This window comes from Ctenopharyngodon idella, chromosome 2 (assembly GCF_019924925.1).
Source record: "Ctenopharyngodon idella isolate HZGC_01 chromosome 2, HZGC01, whole genome shotgun sequence".
In the NCBI taxonomy this organism is placed as follows: Eukaryota; Metazoa; Chordata; class Actinopteri; order Cypriniformes; family Xenocyprididae; genus Ctenopharyngodon; species Ctenopharyngodon idella.
Window position 1 is genome coordinate 34,346,327 of NC_067221.1, and position 27,997 is coordinate 34,374,323.

Here is a 27,997-nt window from a genome sequence, read left to right on the forward strand (position 1 = left end):
AATGCACACCATCCAGCAAATCAGAATATTCAGAAAGACCATTTAATTATTATGCATGTTAAAGTAGCTTTTCCATAAGCTGAAGTATAAACAAACACAAAATGTATATATTCACACAAACACAAAACACCATCATCGTAATATACAACACTTAAATAACGCAATGAGTATTCATTAAACAACTGAAGATGCAACATACAAACCTAATATACATAACTGATAACAAAATCTATTAAGAAACAAGATTATTTAAACAAAATAATTTCAAAAGTGGAGAGTCACGCAGGGAATATTTGTTTAATTTTCTGTAAATTATGCGTTGATTTGTTCGTTTTTACATCTAAAAACTGTATATAGTACAGGAACTTACTGTTAACCTATTAACAGTTTTTTGAATAGCGTTTTTACAATATTTTACAGTTAAAATTACACTAATTGTTTTACAGCATGTCATTACTATATTATTTATTTACACTATATATGTTATAATATTTACACTTTTTCTTTTTTATAGCTCTCAAGCTTCATCAGTGGATGAATTCTTCGTTCTAGATGTCCTGCAGTCTGTGTCTGGTCTAAAGAAAGTCCATATGCAGACAGACAGATGGACTGTCAAATGGAATCCCACAATCCTCTCCCTTGTCCAGGCCTTTCCCAGTCTGAACGAACTCAGGTAACAGAAAGATCTACTCTTTAAAGTATGTATTTGAATGTGTTTATTTTTGTTGTTTTCAGAAACACATGCATGTAGCTAAATGTTTTTTTTTTTTCCATTCCAGGATAAATGCAACCATTTCATTGAATCCATTAAAGATTATACAGTCCCTGAGGGAGTCACTGACACAGACAGGGTGGACCCTTACTGTGTAAGTATGCATAAAATATATTGTTTTATTTTTATGTTGGCATTTCTTAGCATTTACTATCTGATATTACTAAACTGCAAAATGTAGGCCTTAAAACAAAATTGTTCATTGTTTTCTCGTTTAGCTGGAGGAAGTCAGTGCTGATTGAGCGTGACGGGAAGAGTTTCACAGTTTCACAGTTGAGGACAATAAAGACCGAAAATATTGAGAGCAAAAGTAAGCAAATATTGTACACTGAATTTCATAAAAGTGCTTTAAGTGATGTTCTGTGAAATGGTTTGCCTGAAATATCGCTCTTGTCTCTGTAACAGTGCTATACTGCTTTAAATAAAAAAAATGGCTGCTTGCCATTGTCAGATTCTTTGTTTAGCCAATCAAAAGACTTGACTTTGTCTTTGTCTGTCATTTTGCAGAGAGCATCATTTGTTAGTTTGTTGGAAGAGAATGCTGTTTTGCTACCATTTATATTGACAACTATACCTAGTCAAAAATATAATCAAAACGTGTGTAAAGCTGAGTCTACTGTTTAGGTTTATTTGACATTTTAAGCAAGTGTGAAATTGAGATGACGGCTCCTATTGTTAAGCTTCACTTTCAACATGAAAGTTATAAATATTTCAAGGACTTGTTTTCTAAAAGAAAAGAAAAAAAAAAAGAGAGAGAGAGAGAACTAAATTACATGTAATGACCCTTAAACTTGCGTAGAACACCTACCCCTGGTTTCACAGACAAGGCTAGTCCCAGACTAAGATGCATGTTTGAGTTGCTTTAACTCAAAGCAACTTGCAATGACATATCTTAAAATATATCACTGTCATTGTTTTGTCTCAAGATGAATACCAGTAATATATATATATTTTTTAAGGCACATTTATAAAAGCTGCTTAAATGTCCAAATTAAACTAAGGCCTAATCCTGGCTTAGTCTAAGGCTAAGCCCTGTCTGTGAAACCGGCCCCAAATCACTTATCTTAAACTTAATATATATATATATATATATATATAGTGTGTGTGTGTATATATATATATATATTTTATATTTTTTTACATTGTCAAAGGTGTCTTTAACTCACACAAGCGACTCCATGTTTTTTGAGTCATTAAAGGAATTTTCTTTTTTTGCTGAACTATTCTTTTTGCTGATAAAATTAATAAAATGTGAAGATCACATCTTTATACTGTATTATATTGTAGGCCTATTAAGTGCAATTTTGGGGAAACAATGCCCGGGAATAAACTCATCACTTGCATACAGTATATCTGAAAAATAACATTCCTTGTCAATATACTTTTATTGTGACGAGTACTAAACTAAAAAAGACAACACAGTACAAAAAATGTAAACCTAAATCCAGTCATTTCTCTCAGATGGCAGACTGTGTTCTGTGCTCTGCATTTTCCCTGTCTTGTTTATTTTGCGATAATTACTGGTTAAGTCTACATTTTCCCTTACTTATTTTACTTACCAAAGCCCATTTTTATTCTGATTTGGTGCTTAGCAAGTGTTGATTTTGCTTTCAGTATTATTATTATATACTTTTTCAGTTTTATATTACATGGCTTGGTTTTCAGCAACAGAGTTTAATACTCTTTTAAACCTTTTAAGCAAACTTTATGGTTATATAAATATAAACTCTGATTGTTGTCTCATCTTTATTTGCCTCTCTCTAGTGCAGTAATTTTCCAAACAGTGTCTGTCGATTTAATTTCTTAAAAATGTTTAAGTAACTCATAAATGCAAGTCTACTGATAAATGCATTTGTGTCTTACTCTTCATTAGGAGCTGAATCACTTTCAGGACAAACAGTGAGTATAGCAACTGTCTTTCTTTCTTACTCAAAATCAGAATAAGAGCAACATTCTTTTCTTCTTCAGTCCTCAGATGATGCAGAAGTATTCACACCTGACCATGTTCAGGAAGATGATGAGGACAAACACAAGAATACATACAGGTATTGAACAATTATGTTTAGTGGAAACCGTAAGAAAATAAGGTGTTAAATTTCTGATCTTAAAATGTCAAGTTCAGATGACTTAAAAAGTTTATTATTGCAACACTTCATAACAGCATTTATACTATCACATCCTCACATATGATTGCTTTATAATTATCATCCGTAAATTAACACTTCTCATATCCAGCATTTGTTCACTTTTGAATATATTCCTGTCTGATTGTTCTATTCGATTGTTTTTGCCTGTGTATTGTTTTTTGAATCCTTTTGCTTCAGTATTCTGGATTTCTTGCCTGGGAAATTTCTGCTGTAATTTGGATTTGTTTGCAAGAATTTTAAAAAAATTCTGATTTACACATCCCAAATCTGTTTACTTGAATGATCTATTATCACATAATAAAAGATGCAAGCCATTATGATTTAATAAAATGAAAATGTTCTGTCCTCCAGGTTTGTGTGTCCACATGCTGGTCAGTTTCGTTGCAGTCTGACCAACCTTGTGTTTGTGATGGAGGGTGAAGGAGAGGTGCTCTATAAAACTGTCTCATGGGATCCTCGTCTGTTAGATGGTTTGGGTCAGATGAAGTCTGCAGGACCCTTGTACAATATTGACTGTTTTCATGGTTCAATCTCAAGACTGCACCTTCCACACTGTGAAATCTCTGGTATGTTTATTGTATGTATGGATAATTCTCACAATTTGAGGGTTTAAATAATCAGCTCTGTTGGAAAGTCATCTGTATAATAATATGATAATATAACAATAAAATATAATAATCTATTATTCGTATGTGTTTTACAGAGGAAAACAAGGACGGTTTGGCTGTAGCACATTTAACTGGCGGTAATACAGCAATAATGCAGCCTCTCCAAGTGACTGAAACTCATGTGATGATTGACATCAGAGATCTCTCCATCTTTGGGCTCATAAAAAGGATGATCTTTCCTCCTTCTCCTGTTGCTGCCCAAGTGCTTGTCTTTCTGCGTCCGATAACTTTGAGACAGAGAGAAAACATACTGGATGTCCATTTGCTCCCATGGAATATTCCACTGTCAGAGGTATCATTATTTTTTGTTCAAATGAAAGCAAATGATTGCATAAAACTAATAAAAACTGTATTTCTGTGAAAATGTGTCTTGTTTTACACTCTGATCTATATCAAATTTCCCTACTGAGAGACACACATTACTCAGTACAATGCTTTTGAACATATACATACTTGAGATGACTGCAGTGTAAATCTCTTAAAGGGTTAATTCACCCCAAAATGAAAATTCTGTCATTAATTACTCACCCGCATGTCGTTCCAAACCCGTAAGACTTTCGTTCATCTTCGGAACACAAATGAAGATTTTTTTGATGACAGAATGCTGTCAGATTTTCTTCCATAGACTGCTTTTGCAACAAACACTTTGGTGCTTCAAAAAGTTCATGAAGAGATCGGAAAACTAATCCATATGAATTAAGTGGTTTAGTCCAAACCTCTTCCGGAAGCTCAAACGTGCTGTGTAACACATGAGAATGAACCTCATTGGTTACACAGCAAGTTTGAGTTTCCGGAAGAGGTTTGTTCTTGTGTGTCTTTCAGGTTAGGTTGAGCTTCTGCTTATGTTCGCTGATCAGTGTTTACATGCAAGTAAATGCCTAAATTAAATCTATTCATCATAAAAAGCGATCGATTCTTTTTTTTTTTTACTTTTTGAAGGGCCAAAGTGTCAGTTGCAAAGGCAGTCTATGGAAGGAAATCTGACATCATTCTGTTATCAAAAAGATCTTCATTTGTGTTCCGAAGATGAACAAACTCTTTTCATTTTGGGGTGAACTAACCCTTTAAGTGAGAGGACACTAAACTATTTAGTCATTTTGTGAGGATGCTTTGTGAGGATGCTATATCTAAAAATTCACAGCCTTTTCCTCCCTTAAGGTCAAGGACCAGCACACGGAGAATACCCACATTAAAACTAGTTCAAAGTGTTCTCTTACTCCGGCAACAGAATACAGTCTGTGTTGTCAACCAGAGGAATCTACAGTGCAGCCGGAGGTAACATCACGTTAGATTTCTAATTAATATCACTAAATGTTTCTTGATTTCTAGTTGTTTTAAGCATATTTTGCATCATGAGAAATTTGTGTAATAGATTAACACTAGTTTTCTGCGATTTTAGTTTTAGTTAGTCTCTTACCCTCATATTGCTTTTCTTTTTTCAGACTGAGATGTTTGAGTGCAATTTTGGTCCAAACTATCATCCCACATTTGAAGTGTTTGTGAATGTCAACATTGAGGAAGTCAAGCTGAGTCTTTTAGATAAAACTGAAGGAAAGGAAGTGTGGCTTCCACGACGAATCCTTCTCACAGGTAATGAATGACATGAGTGACAGATATTGCTAGTATTGTAGCTCTTAACACATTGTAACACTCGTTGCAAAACTAAAATTATATGAAAGATTGAATCATTGAATTCAATGTTACTTGCCGTTTCTTTGTCATTATATGTGAAATTTACTAGCAATTACTTATAAAATTGTTTCCTAGCTTTTTCCAAGTAAATCCTACTCCAAAATGTTTCTGTGTAATCAACATGCTTTATAAAAGTATTAAGTTGGACTCTTACTAGGTGATCATTATAGATTTTAACCAATGTTAATATGTTATCTTACCAGTTATACTAAATTCAATATGATCAGTAAAGTCTTTATTGGTGTATAATACTTAGTTAACTGTTATTGTTTATATATTAAAGTTTCTTTTATTCAGATTTTTCAGTGATCAAATGTCGTTATTTCTAGCATCAGGTAAAGATGCAGTCCCTACTGCTCACAAAAGGCTCACAGGTATGAACTCAAAGATGTGTTTCAATTGGTTGTTTTTTCTTTCTATTTATCCATCACACACAATTCCTTCTGGAAAGTAATGTTTGTGTTTGTTTGTTTGTTTGTTTCAATCAGAATCTGAATTTGTGAAAAAACACAGAGATAAACTTATTAAAAGAGTTTCATCAGTGATGGCGATTGCTGATGGTCTGAGGACTAAAGACATGATTTCAGATGAAATGTACAGAGAAGTTTGTGAGGCAAAAACACAAAATAAGAAAATAAGAATCTTGTTTAAAGTTCTTGACTCTGGAGGACCTTCTGTAAAAACAGAATTCTACGGACTGCTGAAGGACGAAGAACCTTATCTAGTAGATGATCTGGAGTCTGGACATAGTGGACAGCAGTAATGCTGAGAGAACAGGAACTTCAGTAAGTTTGAGACATGCAGTAAACGGCAGCTCGAGCGTTAATATACATGTATATTTAAAGAGAGAGATCCAGATGCTTATTTTCTCAAGTTAGCACAAGATTTACAAATGATATTTCTGGCATGAAACTTCACAAGTTTGTGTAAAACCGTATGATCATGTTCTACACAGCATGATTTAAGAAAGATCAAGTGAGCATCTTTTGTTTTGGTTGAAGCAATAACATCTGACCATCTGTACAATGTCAAAACTTTGCCTATTTAATATAACTGAAAAGCAGAATCTAAAATATTTCTTCATTTATGTTATAAATTTTTACATATTTTCTTTGATTTAAAATTTTCTAAATCCGTAAACTTTATATCCAGGTTTACATTTTAGATTTAGATTTTAATGCCTATATTTTCTGTTTGGACTCTGTATTATGTCTTTGTTGATGTACAGTAATATGCTTATGTTTTACTCTGTGTAAGCCTAAATTTGTTTACAGTTTTTCTCGATTGCTTAAACACATTTCTTGAAACTATGCCTCATATTCTCAAAACAGTAAACACAAATCCATAACGTTCCACCCAATTCCCCAAACATCCTATTTTCAGGTCAAAATGAAGCTCTACACTCAAAACCATTCACTCTTGCTGAAAAACCAAACTTTGCCCTCAGACATCACACACAAGCCCTCAAAAACACACACACTACAACATAGTCTTACACACTGGTGAGATAAATTCAAAACAATACTACAAAAAACAAAAACCAGTAAAGTTGTGTTGCTTGTGGTTCTCCCCCTCAAGGAACTTTTCACATGATGAACACGTGTATACATTTGCACATTTTTTATTCCTTAATGTACTGTACAGTACAATACACCAAACAACTACAAAAAAATTCTGCCCCAGCATCACATCTTTGGTCTGGGACAGGCCAGAGAATCTCTTCAACATCACAGGCTGTACTGGCCCTAGCCAGGCAGAGGGGGTAAAATCCTCTTGCATGCCTGATCCACCCCTGGCACGCATCAACTGAAATGTCTAGTCAGGCTTCTTCCATTCCATCGTCTCTGTGTCCTACAAAAATAGAAGTACTGATTACTGTAACTGTAACACATCCTTTTTACAAAATGGAAGCAGACAGAAACTCTATCTGTATGTAAGGCAGTTTGATGCATGTGTTGTAACAGAGTACAGCACTCAAAAGTTACAGTAGAGTACACTGAGGTACACCTGCCTTTTTTTCGTCCCTGAAGGTTCTTATGATCGAGGCAACGGTGAAGCAACTTAAGTTTGGCTGAACTCATTGCCCAGCCTCCCTCATAGTCATACCATGGACAGGGACATGGTCAACTAGTGGCACGAATTTCATCTGAGACTCCTTGTCTCCTTGCCCTTCATCCTCATCCTCGTCCTCCTCCTCTTCCTTCACCTCTTCCTCCACTCCTTACAGCTCTTGCTCATCCTCTTCCTCTCTGGTGTCCTCAACCTTTTCAATCACGTCTCTCTGGATCCATTGTTCCAAAACTGAATGAACTGACTCAGTATGTTTTATCTTTCTATTGAAGGTTCTGATTGTTGTGTGATAAATTTTGACTCTTAGTGTTTCCACGTGTGTAACTGTGTGCTAATTGAGCTCAAGCTACGCTGACTTGAGTGAACAATATTGAATGCTAGTGCTTTCTAAATGACAACATGGTATAGGCAATGAGAAATGAAGGGATTTGTGTCTCGAGTTTTGCAGTGACAGTTCAACAAATCTGATTTATGTGTCAAAACAAGGGAATAGTGTTTATAGTTTAGGGAATTGGGTGTGCTTTTTAATAAATGGCGTTATGGTTTTGAAATTTTAGTTCAAAAGCCTGGTTATAATGTTTAAGCAATCGAGAAAAACTGTAATATGAGGTATGAATGAATATGATGGTTGAAAGGATATCAGTATAGTGGGACTGGAGACAGCGAGTAAACATCCTCTGATTGCTTAATTTTCTTAAGTCAAGTTCATTTTGCGATCAAGTTTTCATTAATTTTCTCCTTGCTAGTGAAATGGTGGGGTGGTGTGATGATTGCTTCAAGGAAGCATGTTAAGGGCAGGTTTTAGAGTGGCACTGATCTGACAGTCTAAACGTAGCTGTATTTTGGCCTCGTCCAAGGCTTTTGGCTCCGCCCGGCTCGTTGTTAGCCCTGGCATGCGTTCATGTGCTCACCAGACATTTCTGTGATTGGCTATGCTCAACACTGCAAAACACGTTGCTAATACAAACCTTTGACAGTTTTCAGAGATTAACACAAATATGCAGGGGAGTATTTGAAAGCAGTTGCCTATCAGTCAGGACCGAAATTGCCTATTTGACACGTGCCTATTGATTCCGACCCACACCGCAAATGACAAGGTCCCTCTTGCAGTAAGCTTTATCTTCAATAAGGTATCGAACGATGATACTCGCATTGCTTATCCTTTTGCAAAGGTTTGCTAGCGTTTGCAGTGTTCAATAGCTATCTATGTTTTAATTAGCTAGTAAAGCATTATCAAGTTGCGTTCTTATCCTTCTGCAAGTGCACTGTACAACAAGGTTTCTCAATCTTCATCTGTGTCTATGCATTTTGAGTATTTCTTTTACTTATCTGTCATGCTGATCTGGTTAATTTTCTTTTGGGGGTTCTCTAGGTGGGTTCTGATGGCTATATGGAGTTCTGTCGGCAGAGTTCTATCAAGCCATGAGCGGGAGTCACGCCCAAGTATATTGAATTTTAGAATTTGTGCTCTTTCTGAGTCTTTCTTTTAGAAACTAAATACTACCTTCTATTTATTTACCTTACCTATCAATGGAGTCAAAACCATGCCACATAGTTTTGCAAAAGAATGAAGTCTCGCAAAAGAAAATAAAGTTAATTGCAAAAGAAAAATAAAGTATTGGGAGAAAAAAAATAAAGAATTGCAAAAAGAAAGATATAATTAATTGCAAAAATCAATGTAAAAGAAGCTTATGAACACTGATCCTATTTTATCTCTGCAACAGATATTTTCCATTGTCACACCTACTAATTAATTTGTAATACTCCTTTTGTTATGCGTTTCAGTCAAGTGTAAGCTCGCAATACCATTTTTCCTTTGTGCTTCACTTTTCTGTGCATTACACTTCATACTAGCACTGTTTTGACGTGGGGGTGGAGTCAAGAAACTGGGACGTGTTCAATGGGCCTGGTCACGCCTCCCTCATCTGCTCGAGATGCAGATCAGCAAAGATGAAGGCACCATGGCTGAGAGAGACATGCGGGTGGATCGTTTTTTATGAACTCACACTTTTACTAACATTTAAATGTTTGGTTTCGTTTTGCTGACTAAATGTATATTCAAAGTGTTTGCTTAAGTTAGAGGTCATGTTAAAGTGGTGTTTATTATTAGCCGTAGACTACATGCTAACGTGAAGTGTCTGAAAACAGACAGCACCTGCTGTTTATTTCTCAATATTGTGCACACTTTTATAGCATTAAAATGTTTATGGTTTCGTTTTGTTAACTAAATGTGTATTAGCATTTGCTAAAGTTAAAGAAGTTAGAGATCGGTTAAAGTCTTTGAGGTTCCTCCTGAAGTAGCCAGCATCTGCTGTTTATTTCACTAATTGTGCACACTTTTATACTGTTGATGATACGTCACAAGGAAATATTAGCATATTGCCCGCCCACTTATTGCGCGTGCAGACGCCAGGGAAAATTCATTTTTTCACAGCAGTACAATCTTTTGTTGTGTTCCAGTCGTTTACTGAAGACTGCTTCTCAAACCTCGGGAGATTCACAAAACGCTTGGTCTTAAAATATGGACCAATGCCCAGTTTATTTGGACCAGCTTGCTCCTTTGAATCTCAACCTGTAAGTATGATTAATAATTGATGTTTATATTTTGTAGCGATCGTTCAAATATCGTAGTTTTGTATGTTATGTTGTGTAAAGTATGTCTGCTGCTAACCGGCTAACTCACGTTTCTGTAGTTCTGCTATTCAGATGTGGGTCCAATATTGTTTAAAAATGTGTCGATTACTGCAGCTTGTCTGTCTTATTACTTGGAGTAATGATCAAGGATGGAGCACGACTTTTGTTTACAAAGTGTAATGCATTATCAGCTATTCACGTTTGTGCTCGGCTAACGTGTAAGTTTACAACATAGTTGTGGGCTCGGTTTGCTTACATTACTGTAAAACAAACTGTTTTTTTCCTCTGTGTTTTTATTATTACAGTAGAGTGGAGCTCTACCTGTATTGTAACAGGATGTTAAGATGCTATTCGCACTAACTAGTTGAAGTATTCTCTCTGTAAACAGTAAACACCCATTGTAATGTCAAACAATGATATAGCCATTTTTTTCTTTGTTAATAGTTATGGCAAAAAAAGCTTCTGTACACATCTGGTCTAAATGTTTACGTTATGTTAGAGGTTTTCAGCTTTGCTTTGCATTCTGATACAGTTCCCAGGTGCACCTACATAAAGTATAACAGTGATGATGCTCTCACGTCTTATAAATAAAGCAAACTAAGGTGACACTTAACATATAGAAACGTCCTACCTACTCCAGTCATGATTGCGAATCAGTTTCTGGTTCATCGACTACTTTTTGGCTCGAATTGATACGGTAAAATCGATGCTATCTTTTCCATACATTGTATACAATGTCTTGTGAAAATAGCTGTCATTCAGTAATGGCAACGTTAATCGTAGTAGACCGATTAATGTTACAAAGGATTGGGCCATCTGACCAATCAGAGCAGTGTAAGCTCACGGAAAGGAGGGGTTCTACTGCTTCTAACGAGTCGTTTACGAATCATAGAGAACTGAGGTGAAATTAATGTAGGGCCTATATTATGAGAAAACTAAAGTGTTTTTGACCTTGCATGTATGTAAACCTGTTGTAGGAGACTCCCAAAACAATATTAGGAACCTTAAAAACACTTTAAATTTCAGGCACTTTAAATAGGATCTTAAGATGTTTTGTGTGTGTGTGTGTGTGTGTGTGAATTTTATTTTAATTTATTGTGTGTTTTGTTTGTTGAGCCTTTGTCTGAAGACAATTTTCTACCCCTGTGGGAATAGACAATAAAGCTTATTGGATTTGAATTTGTCTTTTATATTTACGTCTGTTTTTATATTCACACTGTTTTCACAATCCCTCATTTCTCTCACTTGAACCTTCTTTGACTTTGTATCAAATGTCCATCTTTAAAAAGAAACATTGACATGTTCTTTAACTTTTCAAAATAAGACAATACATAATAGGTCCTGGTACAGGTGCATAGGTAGTGTAGCACAACATTAAAACACAACAGTTTATATGATTAAAATCATGGCTTTCCTCCAAGCTCACTTTATAATGTCAGTCGAGTGTTGGACAAACCTTCTGTGATCCTGTAACCCACCTACGAGTGAGCTAATAACTGGCCACAGACTGTAGTAAAAGCTTTATCACTTGTACAAGCAGTTTTATTACAATTCACAAACACCAAATTTTGTATAAAGGCAATTAATGTCTAAATCGCTAGTACAGGTATCAGAGATAAAGAGAGAAACAAAACAAATTCACAACAAACCACAGGGCTCCAACAGGGCACAACCATACGTATGCAGAAATATATACAACCACTATTTGCAATTCACACTCCAAATGCAGCACAGAATTCACAGCAAATAACCAGGAACCACAGAAGTATCCCCACCACCTCACCAGTGCCAGTCACACCCATGGAGGAGACCCTGCAGATGCCATGGAAGCAGGACGAATAACAACTAAAATTAAAGCTACAAGCAGCGATGAAAGGGCCCTCGCACCCGGGATCACCGCCACCCGTTGGCATCAGGAAAACAGTGAACAGTGGGCGACATGCATGTAAGCGAGAAAATACAAGGGAAATATGGCAAAGTCATTTCAAAGTGCCACACTTACTGCTGCCAACAGGTGGCGCTTTGACTAACTGAATATTGCCATGTAGATGTCTTCAGGCTAGGACTATTATCAATCGTGAAGTTTGGAGCAGATCAGACATTGTATGCCTGAGTTACAACAACTTCCTGTTTCGTGGCGTTAATCACATACGTTAGCCAGGTGTTGCATGATTTAACGTGTTTCTAGTATGTTTGGCACTTCGTGGCATATTGAAATGTGTTTCTGGGAGTGCATTACAGTGTAAAGCATGCCATTTCCTCTTGCCAGCAGGTGGCGCTATGACTGAATATTGGCATATAGATGTCTTCAGGCCAGGACTCTTATCACACATGTGAAGTTTGGGGCAGATTGGACATTGTATGCCTGAGTAACAACAGCTTCCTCTTTCATGGTGAAACATCAGACTTTGTCAGGCCGCCACGGACGCGCCCTTCACCGAAAACTGTAGATCTTCACAATTTAACGTTGCAAAGGTCTTAAAATCAGACTAACCAAATATGATGTTGATCTGATTAAAGCTCTAGGAGGAGTTTGTTAAAGTACAATGTCTGGAAATGGCAAAAACTACAAAAATTTTGAAGAAAATTCAAAATATCTTACTTCCTGTTGGGTTTTCAGATTTTGCACCCAGGGGCTTTTTTGACGGTATTGGGCTGTTACATCTGTCTACCAAATTTCATACTTGTACATGAAATGTAGCGCGAAGGGCGCTTAATTGAAATTTTGTAGGTGGCGCAATCGAGCCATTTTGCCACACCTAATTCTGAAACCCATATCAGACATAAATTTTCACCACTTCTGACGCGTGTGCAAAGTTTCATGAGTTTTCGAGCATGTTTAGGCCCTCAAAAATGCGATTCATTTCGGAGAAGAAAAATTGACTGAGCAATTACAATAGGGTCCTCACACCATCGGTGCTCGGGCCCTTCATTTTCACAATTATTAACAACAACTATAAAGATAAACACAAAAATTAAGTAAAAACAAGGATGCCGGAGCTATTGATAATGAGAGTTGCTGCTTCCGTTTCTTCCGGTCATTCGTATATGGGGTGAATCAGCACTGTTTATCATATTAGATACATTTGTGTGTTGAAAGTTGTTATAGTGCTACTCTGCGTTCGCTCGGCAGCTACTATAAGACACTTGTTGCACACTGCAGTAAGCTAGATCGATATTAGGCATGGTAAAACACGGTACTAGCTGTAAATCGAGAAAACGAGGGTACCCGAGGGTAACGCGGGTATGATGTCATTGATAAGCAACGCACAGACACATCCCGAGTCCTGGTTAAAATTGCTTATTTCTCTGGATTTAAACATTCTTGGAAACATTTGGTATAATGTATGTACACAAGTCAACAAAATATATAACATTGTTCTAGTGTTTTTTTGGATATTTTAATCCAAAAATTTTACACATTGTGCCTTTAATTTATTATTTAGGATTTGCTAATTTCACTGAGTTAACTTTTTTTCACAGGTAAGAGAACAATTTCAACAAACTCAAAATAAGCAAAGTAAAAATCATACTTTATACCATGAATGACATTGAACACAAAATAAATACAAAATACAATAGAAATGTAGCACTTAAATGAGTCAATGAGTCAAAACACACCATTGATTGGATTTTATTGTTATTTTCAAAGCAATAGCCTACTCAGATTTATTGAAATCACCGCCTGTTAAATAAAACATTTCAAAATTAAAAATAAATTAATTAATAAATAAAAAACTTTAATTACAAAAATAAGGATAAATGATTCACAGGTAAGATAACACATCTCATATAGCTGCCTTAGCAGCTACCAACAACACTCATTTAAAATGCAGAAATTATGTGAATAAAATATTATAATCATTAAACATTATTTGATATTTAAAAAAGTAGCCTTGGATATTTCACCCGCAGTCTGCTCTAGCCTGATTCCCGATCTGCAGCTGAACCACAAAGGATGAAAAATATTTTTCCACCATAAAATATTAGCGATTAGTAATTCACAAATTTATAAGTAAATTAATTATATAAAACTATACTGTCAGTACACAATTAGTTACACAAATGAATTAGATCAATCAATGCATTTAGTGGGCAACATTAATATCAGAGTCTTCATCTTTCAGTTGATATGGCTGATGGTTTAGAGCAAGGGTTATAATACCAAAAATACAATTATAATAGATGTATGAATTTCTGATGCTCAGGAGGAGAACAGCAAATTCTAAAATAAGGGGTTCTCAACTGATTAGGGTTAGAGCTAAACTCTGCAGGAAAGTGGGCCTTGAGGACCAGAGCTGACAAACCCTGGTTTAGAATTTGCTGTTCTCCTCCTGAGCATCAGAAATTCATAAATCTATTATAATTGCTTAATTTGTTGTAAAAAATTAAAGACTATATCATTTCTACCATCACCTTTTGTACTGTTAATACTTTTTGTAACCTCTTATTTGCCTAAATAGAAAAAAAAGCATGTTTGCTCAGAATAGACATTTGCAACTGCAACATTAAATGACGTTTTCCACGTCATTTAATGTTGAAGAAAATGTTGAATGAATTAGGCCTAAAGGAAGTTAAGCCGAGATCATGAGAAAACAAGGAAGAAAGAAAAAATGTGCATGGGCTCTTTGTCCAAGTAAAACAGCCACAGTGTCCAAGTAAAACAGCATGCCTTTAAATGTTCAAAACATGTTCAATTTAACTTCACTTTAACACTAACGTAACACAACCTATATATATATATATATATATATATATATATATATATATATATAGGTATATACAAGTGACAATAGTGTGTAATAACATAATTATTACACACTATTGTCACTTGTTGGAAAATAACTTAACTAATTACAGTAAAAGCAATAGCCTATTACAAATACATCTAATGCAAATATTTTAATGGTTTTAAAGGCGACATACATGGGGACAACGTAGGCTATGTATCAGGCGTCTTGTAAGGCGACGTACATGGAAACGACGTATGTATCAGGCGTCTTGTAAGGCGACGTACATGGAAACGACGTATGTATCAGGCGCCTTGTAAGGCCGGACTGTCGTCTGCCGTCCCTATCAATCCCATTCAAAAATCTACAAGGACTGATGATGATGGAAGGGTAGACTGCTCCTTCTCCTGGTTAGTGAAAAATTTGGCACGATCCACCACTCATACAGCGCTGCGCAGACCGATCAGCGCATGACATCAAAGTTCGGCGAGAGCGATAGACCCTTTTCGCATTTCAGGGTTTCTGAGAAGCGGAAGTCGTCATAGTTGGGTAAACTTTTATTCATTAGGACCATGTGACGTCACAGCACTTTATCGCCTTACGTGTATCGCATAAAAATATTTTTGTGCCCGGTCACAGCTGCACGATCTGTTTCAGTCTATGGTCAGAGCAGCCACAACTACCAGAGGAAGATCAACGAAACACTCCTAGAAGGTTCACAACAAGGTTACAATATGCCTGGGATATGTTGTGCTGTTAGCTGTAACAACAGTCGTCAGAGAAACCCCGAATTACAATTTTATTCGATCCCAAAGGAGTTAGATTGGTGGGATAAATGGTTGCCTTCAATCAGAAGGGACAACTGGCAGCCAAACAGCAATGCACAACATTAATAACCACTGGCACACTATTGTAATAAAACGTTGTGAATGTGTTATGCAGTGAATGAGAGACTTCATTAAATATATATTTTTGTTTCCATCTGCGCAAATAGCAAAAGAAAAACTCTGCAATAGTGTTTTCATAACTTTCAAAAAGAGGAAAAAATAGAGTGCGACTGATAACATCAGTCAGAAGAGAGAAAAATGTCATTTTTACAGTCACTCCCATAGCTACGGAAGCCCTAAACGGCCATTGATTATTATTTTTTTCTATCTTGTTTTGTCGTGATCACGACTTAATTTTCTTGTGATCTCGAGATAACAAAAGTTGTTTTCTCGTCATCTCGACATAAAAGTTCTTTTTACAGTGATTGATTCTGAAACACACTGTACCCAGATTCTACTGTTGCTATAGTAACGAACACAACTTTTTTTTTTGTATTCTGAGCAATATTCTCATCAGTGTTCTATCAGCTTTGACAAATCTGCATATTTGTGATATTTTTTACCCCCATTTTTTTCCTAATCTTATTAAATGTATGCTTCATCTTTCATTTTATTTATTTTTTTTACTTTCAAATGATTCGTTCAAACGGCTGATTCATTCAGACTAAGGCCATCAAGAGCACCCTAGAAACAGCCTAGTAATGCCATAACAACCACCCAGAATACCTTAGCCATCACCTAGCAACACCCTAGCAACCACCCAGAACATCTTAGCAACTGCCTAGTAACACCCTAGCAACCACCCAGGATATCCTAGAAACCACCAAGCAACACCCTAGCGTTTCTGTGAGATGCGGTATGGTTCTGCTGTGATATTTCTTTGGAACTATTCTCACTGCCAAAACAAAAACAGTTAATACTGCGTCTAAAATGTAAGTGATTTAATTTTAACTACTTGTTTATTGAAATCAGTGTCACATTTTCAATCTTGAAGGTATTCAGGAAAGCACTCTTGGTCGTGTAGCTTAACTCCCATCCAAGGCTTGTAAGTGTAGGTCGATGTTGCTTAACTGTATCATATGTTATAAATATAAAAACTCCACATTTTTTATTTTTACCACAGTATGTTAACTGAGTTTCTTCGTGTGTTTTGTGCTCATTTGTTTTGATTTCTCCTCAAGATGCTGTGCAAGCCTCAACAGCACAACCTACATTTTGCGTTTTAGCTCCCTGTCACGTGACAACTGAGTGCAGTGAAAGGGAGTGATTGACGGCTAATATTAACCAACCTAAAATCTGTTTTAAACTTAAGAACGTAAAGATGAAGTTTAATTGGTTATGTGATAAAACGGTGGACCTGGTCACTGTGTCAGCTCACAGCAGGCGCATCATAATTAGCCAACTTTTTGTAGAGAAATGAAAACAGGTCGCACCTCAACAATAATTTGCACTCACAAAAATGTTCCCAAATATATTTTGAAGTCACACACATTGAATTTAGGGAGCATATGCGACCAAAATGGTCACAATTTCGAGCCTTGCCTGTTCTGAGTGCCAAAAAATAAAATAGTAAGTAGATCAGTAGATCAACAGTCGGAGAACAAAGAAAACCTTCAGACTTAAAGGGTTAGTTCACCCCAAAATGAAAATTCTGTCATTAATTACTCACCCTCATGTCGTTCTAAACCCGTAAGACCTTCGTTCATCTTCGGAACACATGAAAATCTGAAATCTGAGAGCTATCTGGCCTCAGATAGACTGTAACACAATTACCACTTTCAAGGCCCAGGAAGGTAGTAAAGACATTGTCAAAATAGTCCATGTGACTACAGCAGTTCAACCTTAATGTTATGAAGCGGTGAAAATGCTTTTGTGCACAAAAAAAACAAACAAAAGTAATCCCTGTCATTCTTCTATGCTGTTTACGACATGAGTAACATGAGGGTGAGTAATTAAAGACAGAATTTTCATTTTTGGGTGTACTAACCCTTCAAGTTCACTTTGTATATTCTTTAGGATTGACTGTTCCACTGTGATTGTGTAAATAATGACATTTGTTATAGATATTGTAGCTGCATCAGTCTTCATAGTAATGATGTAAGCACCAAATAACGATTTACATAATTGACGGCATATTTTTAGAGTTTAGAGAATCCTACCCAACTAAAAAAATGATGTAGTTTATATTTGAACAAACAAATATTTTCTGTATATCTGTATATTCAGTGCAATTAGCTTTTATGTCGCTCTCAGTTTATTGGTTATTTAAAGGGTACATTAAAGGGAACACACACAGTTTCTGCCAGTCTCATGTCCTTGGTGCTCCTTTCCTTCTAAATCACAACTGTATACTTAATTCTGATATAATAATTATAGATTCTTAACAACGGTTCCCTTTCAGTCAGTCACATTCAACGATATATAGCGAAATTAGCTCAAATGTGAAATATATTTATAGTTAATCACATAATTGGTCACATTATGATCAATTATAAATATAAATCAACCACAAAGGGAACTGTATAGATAATTAATTACAACGGATTATAATTAATTATGAATATATATGGTCTAGATCAGCTTGCAGAATTAGCTTAGTTTTAGAATTAATTTCAAAGAGGCTTGTAGTCAGATTAGTAGTTTTTATCTCAAAGTATAATAAAAACAATATAATGCATTTTATCGTAACATGCTATAAATTATCAATTAAGGCATAAAGAGAGGATAATTTCAAGACCAAATACCGCCAAAAACTCGCTCTGTCTGGATGCGCTTAAATGCACAGTAAGGACGCTTTCCTGTCATATTATAGCCTATTACATGACCACATACGTTGTCGGCATATTAAGCATAATCGGATTAAGAATGTGCATGTAAATGCGCACACTTAGGGTTATTTGTTAGATATTTATTTTGTATTTTCTTTCAGTTTATTGTAGAGATTATTTGTCTGTATACAAACAGTAATCAACAGCCAAGGAATTAAATATCCTTTATAATTTTGCAGTCTGTTCATAATCAGTGTTGAATGTTACTCTCATTAGCTAGGGGGAATTAGTATTGATTCAATCAGACAGGGAGTGATTCACAGTAGAGGAGCTGAAGAGAGAAAAGAACGAGAGCAGAAGTAAGCAAAATGTTTACTGTTATAATCCCAGAACCCTTAAGCTGAATCTATGCCTTATGTAACTCATTGTAACCAATTCTGCTGAAAACAAATCAGATTATCTAGAAAACTGACGTCACAATCATGTCATGGAGAAAAAATAAATTTAGGCATCCTAGATAAACCTGTTTTATTTACTTTTATTTATTTATTTATTTATTTTTATTTTTTATTTATTCTTTACTTTACCAAAGTCAGTTTTCTGTTTGTTTGAAAACTTTAGGTGCCAGTACACACAGAGGAGCATCATCTTCAGCACAATCAGTGAGTATCAGTGGTGTCTTTATCTTTCTTAACAGTACATTATTTTCATCTTTTTTTCCACATATTATTTTACCAAAATATTTAACATTGCCTTGCAAACAATGGTATTTTACATTAGGGAATGCAAGTCGACTTCTAAAGTGAATTACAATTCATTATAACAATCATATTTCTGTGCGATAAATTACTGTAAATGTGGAGATTGTTTGGAAGCTATAAAACATTCTACTAATAACAGTGATACTGTCCGGGTTCTGTGTTTATGTTTCCCATGTCACGTGTTCTTTGTTCTTAGTTTTCCCACCTTTAGTTTGTTCCCATGGTTATCCTCATTTGAGTTTATTAGTCCCAGCTGTGTCTTATTAATTAGTCTCGTTTAGCCCTGTATATATTCCGTGTTCTCCCCGTCGGTTCTCGTCTGTGTTGTGCTATGTGTATTGATCTCCTGCGTTTTGCCATTAAAGACCTTGTTATTGAATCTCCATCATCTGCGTGCGTTTCCCACAACCATGCAGTGTGACAGATACAGTATTCGAATGCATTTAATGCCTGTGGACCCACAATTTTTCAGGGTTTTCTTGACAATATTTTGTAATCAAATAACCCTTATTGAGGTTTCAATGTCTAATTAATTATGTTATAAATCACAATATTCAGAATGTTTACAGAAATGTAACATTTAATCTTTTAAATAATAATTTGGAGGATAAACTATTCCCTTTTTTCTTTTCTTTACTACAGTCCTCAGAAAATGCAGAAGTGTTCACACCTGAACTACTTCAGGGAGATGTTGACAAACACAAGAAAACTTACAGGTATTGAACTTTTTTTTGGACAAGATAATGTGTTAAATTTCTATGCTTAAAGGTGAAGTATGTTATTTCTGTTATTTTCTGTGACACTATAGTAGCACCTAGCATAATTAAAAAATAAAAAATATAGGTATTTTGTAAACGCTCCCTTTGCGTGTCAAACCTCCGTTATAACTTATCCTCACAAACACAGCTCTTACAGGTGCTTGAGAAGGTGTCTCTCAACTGGTAAATGTAGGCTACTTCCAATAAAAGTTCCAGCATATTAGGAATACTTTTAGCTGTGTTGCTATGTGTCACGAGGAAGCAAGAGCAAACACGAGTGTCTCGCTTATAATAAACCCATCCAACCGGTGTTTACACCGAGAGCATTTGACATGACGTGCCACAACAACTATTTGGCTGTCTACGTTAGATATGTCATAAACTGGAACCTTTGTCTTTCCATGTGGGTGCATGATGATGTTGTATTGAAGCGTCCATTGTAGCATGTTGCATCATGGGAGTGGGCGGAGCTAACAAGATCTTTTGGCACATTTTGACTGTTTGATTGGTGGAATTTTTTGTAAAGCATAATGGGTAATGTAGTTTAATGCTGTGTAACATGATTATATTATAACTAAGTTGAAATAATGTGGGCTAATGGCTTCAACAGAAGCAAATAGTACAGATTAACAACCTTGTAGCTCACAATAAGGCGTCTTTAAAGGTGCAGTTTGTAAATTTCAGCAGCATCTAGCGGTGAGGTTGCGAACTGCAACCAACGGAGCTCACCCCTCCCTTTTGGAGAAGCTACGGTGGCCGTCTGGCCGACACAAGACAAAGATGTTGTCATCTAAGACAGCAGAGAGTGCATTAGCCAGTGAAGCAATGAGGTTTCTTCCTATTTCTAACAAAGAATGTCTCTGCTTTTAATAAACCAGACGACTAACTACTACTACTACTTTGTGCGTATTCAACGTAGTGACGATGCAAGCTGCCTTTAAAAACACGAACGATTTAGACGAACAACAACATAGTGACTAAACGCGCTCTGTAGAGCAGTTTGTCCATTTAGGGCTGCTGTAGAAACATGCCAGCGCAAAATGACGACTTGACATGGAGGGGGGACCTGCAATATATGAGATAGAAATGACTCATTGTAAGGTAATAAAAACATAACGGTTCATTATGTAAGGTCTTTATACACCACTGAAAACATAGTTATGTATATTATATTGAATTTCTGTCAATAGATCCTGCCAAATTTTACACATTGCACCTTTAAAGGTTTACAAGTTATCGTTAAATATCAATTTCCCTACATTTTTATTTCCAGAACCTGACTGTCACATTTATAGGTTGACCTGAAAAGAGTTTGATGGATCTGCAAAATTTTTATTGAGAATGTCTATAGACTATAGTCGGATATTACTTATTTGGCCATAGACAATGTCCTAATACTGATTATGGCCAGGCTTGTCCCCCTCAGTGTCTATGGTGGTTACAGCCCTGGGTCATTGATTTAATAATGTCAATATGTCATGTCCTCCAGGTTTGTGTGTCCACATGCTGGCCATTTTCAGTGCACCCTGACCAACATTGTGTTTGTGATGGAGGGTGAAGGAGAGGTGCTCTATAAAACTGTCTCATGGGATCCTCGTCTGTTAGATGGTTTGGGTCAGATACAGCCTGCAGGACCCTTGTACAACATTGACTGTTTTCATGGTTCAATCTCAAGACTGCACCTTCCACACTGTGAAATCTCTAGTATGTTTATTTCTACATCCTCACACTTTTAGTGTCATTGTTACATGTACTTACAATATTAATAACTATTAATTATGTATAATTACGTGCAACTAACCCTAAACCAAACCAAACTTAATATTACTTGGTACTTAAATGTACTGTATAATTACAGTGTAGCAAAGACACCTTAAAATAAAGTGTAACTGATAATTCTCACAGTTTTTGACGGTATAAATAATCACCTTTGTTGGAAAACCATTTTTTATATGTAATAATATTATATAATAATCATTCTTATTTGTTTTACAGAGGAAAACAAGGACGGTTTGGCTGTAGCACATTTAACTGGTGGTAATATAGCAATAATCCAGCCTCTCCAAGTGACTGAAAATCATGTGATGATTGACATCAGAGATCTCTGCATGTTTGGGATATTAAAAAGGATCTTTTCTCCTTCCCCCATTGCTGCCCAAGTGCTCGTCTTTCTGCGACCAATTACTGCGAGACAGAAAGAAAAAATAATGGATGTCCATTTGCTTCCGTTGAATGTTCCACTGTCAGAGGTATCATTTTTATTTTATTTTATTTTTTTTTTCAAATGAATGCAAATGTTTATATACTACTCATAGAAACTGTTTTTATGAAAATGGGTCTTGATATTTGGGCAGGTTTGTATTAACACACACTCACACATCCATATCAAATGGAAATTAATAAGGGACACACATTACTCAATACATTGCTTTTAAGCAGATAAATACTTATATACTGTAGATAAATAATTGTGATGACTATGGCGTTAGCACATTATTTCTAAACTTTAGCGATCCTGTTATTATAGTCAACATAGTAGAGTCAAAAATGAGATTCGCTGCAGTGTGGTCAACTTCGCGGATTGTAAAGTGTTTTTGTGAGAATGCAGAACCCATGAGCTTGTGGTGGAAAGGTTGACAGCTTCAGTGATTATACAATATCGCTTTCTCAATATAATCAATTCAGTTCAATTTAAATTAAGGCTTTATTTTTCATGCTGCTAAGGGGACCAATGGCTGTGTACACTGTAAATTTTCAGGAGTTACAACTGTATTTAAAGTTACCATGAAATCAAAATGGACAATTATTTTTTTTTTTAAAAGAATAGGAAAGGGTATTGCAACTTCTGTTTAATGCTGTTTTAATCCACTAATTTATTTTTCCATGTGTGGGTCACTAGGTATGTTTCCATCCAAAGTTGTGAATTAAACATATGCACAACATTGGAATAATACATACAACATTTGTCAGTAAATCACAGTTTCCATCCCACGTGTTCAAGAGAACAAAATAATCACTTCCTGGGAAATTGGTGCAAAATATCTGTAATAAAAATGTTAGTTGCTGCAATTGGGTAAGCCACTGTGGCTCTTTTTTCGTTGGCTACATCATAAATTACTTACACCTCAGAGCACACAGACAAAACACAATTAATCTTGCATTTGGTTATTGGATACCTGGTGTTTAGAAACACAATCGTGTGGGACAATTCTGGGAGGTAATTAACCATTTTTGATTTTTTGTCAGACTTTAGCCTCAGGCCATTTCAGAATGACCAAACCAACATTTGAGATGCTGAGCAATGAAAGTAGTTCGCTGGTTAGTCCAGTTAAGCTGTCTCTGTTGAGGCAAAGTCACATACTTTTTTGTTGCACAATGAGTGATTTATTTGTTAAATGTGTTTTCATCATAGTTTATGTGCATGTCTTCTTATTAGATAAAAAAAATGATATGCCTCAATTGAGCATGTATGTTTTTTAATGCATATTTTTCAAATTTGTCTGTTTCCATCCTATTTTAATATCCCAAAATTCACATAAAAATAAGTAGATGGAAACAAAACTACTGTCAGATGCGAGCCTGGAAACTTACAGTTCTCTTTTATTAAGACATGATATCATAATCTTCGCAATCTTTGGTAATTCCTGCAAAGATTTTTATCTCAGACAAACAGCCTGACAATTTAAAATACAGCTTGGCAAATTGACTCCATTTGCAACTACAGAAGTCTGGGCTAAAGCCCCAAATATCCACTGACCTTAGAACTGCCCCTGGTTACTGCTCTCCCCTTATCACTGGCTTTCACAGCTTCTTCTTCCCTTAAGGTCAAGGACCAGCATGCGGAGAATACACACATTAAAACCAGTTCAAAGTGTTCTCTTACTCCGGCAACAGAATACAGTCTGTGTTGTCAACCAGAGGGATCTACAGTGCAGCCAGAGGTAACAGTTTATTACAAACCCGATTCCAAAAAAGTTGGGACACTGTACAAATTGTGAATAAAAAAGGAATGCAATAATTTACAAATCTCATAAACTTATATTTTATTCACAATAGAATATAGATAACATATCAAATGTTGAAAGTGAGACATCTTGAAATGTCATGCCAAATATTGGCTCATTTTGGATTTCATGAGAGCTACACATTCCAAAAAAGTTGGGACAGGTAAGAGGCCGGAAAAGTTAAATGTACATATAAGGAACAGCTGGAGGACCAATTTGCAACTTATTAGGTCAATTGGCAACATGATTGGGTATAAAAAGAGCCTCTCAGAGTGGCAGTGTCTCTCAGAAGTCAAGATGGGCAGAGGATCACCAATTCCCCCAATGCTGCGGCGAAAAATAGTGGAGCAATATCAGAAAGGAGTTTCTCCAAGAAAAATTGCAAAGAGTTTGAAGTTATCATCATCTACACTGCATAATATCATCCAAAGATTCAGAGAATCTGGAACAATCTCTGTGCGTAAGGGTCAAGGCCAGAAAACCATACTGGATGCCCGTGATCTTCGGGCCCTTAGACGGCTCTGCATCACATACAGGAATGCTACTGTAATGGAAATCACAACATGGGCTCAGGAATACTTCCAGAAAACATTGTCGCTGAACACAATCCACTGTGCCATTCGCCGTTGCCGGCTAAAACTCTATAGGTCAAAAAAGAAGCCATATCTAAACATGATCCAGAAGTGCAGGCGTTTTCTCTGGGCCAAGGCTCATTTAAACTGGACTGTGGCAAAGTGGAAAACTGTTCTGTGGTCAGACGAATCAAAATTTGAAGTTCTTTTTGGAAAACTGGGGCGCCATGTCATCCGGACTAAAGAGGACGAGGACAACCCAAGTTGTTATCAGCGCTCAGTTCAGAAGCCTGCATCTCTGATGGTATGGGGTTGCATGAGTGCGTGTGGCATGGGCAGCTTACACATCTGGAAAGGCACCATCAATGCTGAAAGGTATATCCAAGTTCTAGAACAACATATGCTCCCATCCAGACGTCGTCTCTTTCAGGGAAGACCTTGCATTTTCCAACATGACAATGCCAGACCACATACTGCATCAATTACAACATCATGGCTGCGTAGAAGAAGGATCCAGGTACTGAAATGGCCAGCCTGCAGTCCAGATCTTTCACCCATAGAAAACATTTGGCGCATCATAAAGAGGAAGATGCGACAAAGAAGACCTAAGACAGTTGAGCAACTAGAAGCCTGTATTAGACAAGAATGGGACAACATTCCTATTCCTAAACTTGTCTCCTCAGTCCCCAGACATTTGCAGACTGTTATAAAAAGAAGAGGGGATGCCACACAGTTGTAAACATGGCCTTGTCCCAACTTTTTTGAGATGTGTTGATGCCATGAAATTTAAAATCAACTTATTTTTCCCTTAAAATGATACATTTTCTCAGTTTAAACATTTGATATGTCATCTATGTTGTATTCTGAATAAAATATTGAAATTTGAAACTTCCACATCATTGTATTCCTTTTTTATTCACAATTTGTACAGTGTCCCAACTTTTTTGGAATCGGGTTTGTACATATTTGTATTTGATTTCAATATCATTTATTATATTAAAGGGGACTGATTATGCTTTTTTATTTTACTGTACCTTTAGTGTGTAATATAGCAGTTTGTACATGTAATCAATCTGTAAAGGAACAAAACACAGAGCCCAAAGAGAGTTACTTCACATTACCCTATACCCTTTATAGCTAATCATTACTATATTGTAACTTACAACACTGTACTGCATGTTTTACTAGCACAGATATAAATGTATATTAGGCTAAATTTGGAATTCTCTTATTTGATAAACTCTCTATCAATGGAGCAGAAGGTCTAACGTTAACTTACACAGTGACTCAACTTTCGTGAAAGTTGTTCAGGAAACGTAAACCCGATGGTAAACCTTAAACTTACTTCTATAGGCTATAAATGCACACCATACAAGACGCTCCATGCTGCACATTAAATGTGTCACATTCCCGAGTTAAAGGCAGCAGCCTAAAACTGTGAACTGTGTACAGGAAAAAAATTCACTTGGAAGAAAAAATGTGACATTGATGAGTCTTCCTGTAAAACAGCACAAACAGAAAGACAAAGGGCAATCTATATTATTAAGCTAATTTATATTATAGGGCCTATGTCTCTATATGAAGTATAGACTTTATTCAATTCACAGAAAGACATTTATTATTGAAAAATGTCTATACACACTGTAAAGTCATTATGTACATTAACAATGATTTGGTGTGGTAGGATTTTGAACAGCCCTGCGGCTCTCTTACAGTGTGTGACCCCCGTTTAGGTGGTCAAAAGTGACCAAAGCCTTGAAATGTAACTTTTTTTTTCGGGAAAAACAATTTAATATAATTTTTTTCAATAATATTTTTTGATTATTTAAATTTTTTGATGAATTCAACATTTTCAGGATATTTTATGATACTATGCATACAATTTTTATTAGCTATTTTTTTCTATTATATTTTTAAATTATTTTTCAATTAAAGCAGTATTCCATCTCAAAATAGAGACTAGGCATTAAAAATCCATTTTTTGACAGTAGATTAGTGCCAACTGGTGGGAGTAAAAAAAGAAAAACTTATGTAATGCTATGGTGTAACCACTAGATTCCTATAGTTCTATATAAAGTGGCTTATAAATTCTCTGGTGTTTTTAGACTCTTCCTTGCTGTTTGTTTTTTTTAGTGCCTTGTGGATGAATTTTTTTTTTCACTAATTTGCAAAAGCTTGCTCTGTGTTTTAGCCACGCTAGTTCATATTTATGTGGGTGGGGGGAGGGGGTGGATGTGTCTATTTTGCACTCTTGACATTTTAGAGTGTCACCCCTTCATTGCTGTGCACTTTTTTTTGCATAGTGGCTGAATTGTAGTTTGTACCACCAAAAGATTTCACCTTTTTTTTTCTTATGTCGGTCATTTTTTGACCGCAAAGGAGCCAAGTGTGACTACTTTCTTTTCGACCCTTTAACATATCCAAATCATGTCCATGATTTTTGTGTGTGTGTGTGTGTGTGTTCACATATCTAATGTGACAAAAGTAACATTAGATATGTGATAGAAAGTCATTTAAAGGTCAACCGATTAAACAGGCAGATTTTTGGCATTTTTTTAATGAATCTACATCCGATTGTGCTGCAAACTAGGCCAAATAATAGGCAGGCCCATCTGCGAGCAGCTAAGTGCTGTTGTGGAACACGTGATGCTACCTCTTGTGGAAAGCAGATTGAATTAGGCTAGTTTATTTGACAAAGTCTAGATATTTGATATTTAATATTTAACGTATACATTATTATAAATCATACAAGTGTGCTGATTTAATGAGATGAAGGAGGGAAAAAAGAAAATTGGCCAAAGATATCGGGCAAAATTCGGCATCATATATCAGCCTTCGGCTGCCCTGATTTCTAAATATCAGCATCGGCCAGAAAAAAACCCATATCGATTGACCTCTAATCCCATTTCGAAGCGGAAAAAAAAAAAATTAAATTTCAAAACGGAACATTTTTCAGTCGTTTTTGACTGATAAGGACAACTTTATTCTTTTTTTCTGTATCTTGCAATCAATGTTAATATTCTCTTAATATTTGACATTAATATACATTAACAATGTGCCATGCAGCTGCATCAAATTAAATGCTTCTTTCATCAGAAGGTTAAATGAAATGTCAGTCAGCATCAAACTGCCAGTAGTGAATTAAATTTTGGAGTGGGACCCGTGCTGGCCAATTAGCTGTCAGTGGTGTCCACTTTACTTGACTTGACTTATGTTCTCACCATTTTTCTAAAGACTACTTTCTGGACAGTGCAGTTCATTGCAGGTCAGTGTTTTAATGGACATTTTTATAGTCATGTACAGAATAACGTCTGATGTGTAAGATAAAAATAAAAATTACCACTGTAAAACATCCTGCAAAAGTTGTGCTTGCAAAGGTGGTTCGGTCGATTAGCTTGTTTTTCTTGCCTTCATTTTGCATTTCTTATTTTCAGACTGAGATGTTTGAGTGTAATTTTGGTCCAAACTATCATGCCACATTTGAAGTGTTTGTGAATGTCAACATTGAGGAGGTCAAGCTGAGTCTTTTGGATAAAACTAATGGAAAGGAAGTGTGGCTTCCACGACGAATCCTTCTCACAGGTAATGAATGAC

At 35.9% G+C, this 27,997-nt stretch overlaps 2 protein-coding genes across 12 annotated transcripts in view; both read left to right on the forward strand.

The window, feature by feature from the left end:
• LOC127495831 (NACHT, LRR and PYD domains-containing protein 1 homolog) overlaps window positions 1–11,150 on the forward strand; it is a 32,694-nt gene extending 21,544 nt beyond the window's left edge. For 9 of the 11 annotated variants that reach the window (XM_051863181.1, XM_051863210.1, XM_051863225.1 and 6 more), the window contains exons 13-23: window positions 515–673; window positions 780–866; window positions 991–1,082; window positions 2,646–2,671; window positions 2,741–2,817; window positions 3,271–3,485; window positions 3,623–3,879; window positions 4,746–4,862; window positions 5,030–5,177; window positions 5,609–5,653; window positions 5,768–11,150. In XM_051863181.1, the coding sequence (XP_051719141.1) occupies window positions 515–673; window positions 780–866; window positions 991–1,082; window positions 2,646–2,671; window positions 2,741–2,817; window positions 3,271–3,485; window positions 3,623–3,879; window positions 4,746–4,862; window positions 5,030–5,177; window positions 5,609–5,653; window positions 5,768–6,042 (1,498 nt within the window). In that variant the 3' untranslated portion in view covers window positions 6,043–11,150. Of the gene's footprint in view, window positions 1–514; window positions 674–779; window positions 867–990; window positions 1,083–2,645; window positions 2,672–2,740; window positions 2,818–3,270; window positions 3,486–3,622; window positions 3,880–4,728; window positions 4,863–5,029; window positions 5,178–5,608; window positions 5,654–5,767 lie in introns of all 11 variants that reach the window. The other 2 variants (XM_051863203.1, XR_007925198.1) reach the window with 2 other exon arrangements.
• Window positions 11,151–17,469: 6,319 nt separating this feature from the next.
• Window positions 17,470–27,996, forward strand: LOC127501143 (NACHT, LRR and PYD domains-containing protein 1b allele 2-like). The gene is made up of 6 exons (XM_051872955.1): window positions 17,470–17,484; window positions 19,712–19,785; window positions 21,317–21,531; window positions 21,823–22,076; window positions 23,652–23,768; window positions 27,838–27,996. Exons 1-6 carry the CDS (start codon window positions 17,470–17,472, stop codon window positions 27,994–27,996), a joined length of 834 nt encoding a protein of 277 aa, XP_051728915.1.
• The last annotated feature ends 1 nt before the right edge of the window (window position 27,997 follows it).

What these genes read in the sequence shown, in the direction of transcription:
- LOC127501143 (XM_051872955.1), top strand. An exon ending in AAACACAAGAAAACTTACAG is followed by an intron (nt 19,786 to 21,316) that starts GTATTGAACTTT and finishes CATGTCCTCCAG; the next exon opens with GTTTGTGTGTCCACATGCTG. An exon ending in GATCTACAGTGCAGCCAGAG is followed by an intron (nt 23,769 to 27,837) that starts GTAACAGTTTAT and finishes TCTTATTTTCAG; the next exon opens with ACTGAGATGTTTGAGTGTAA.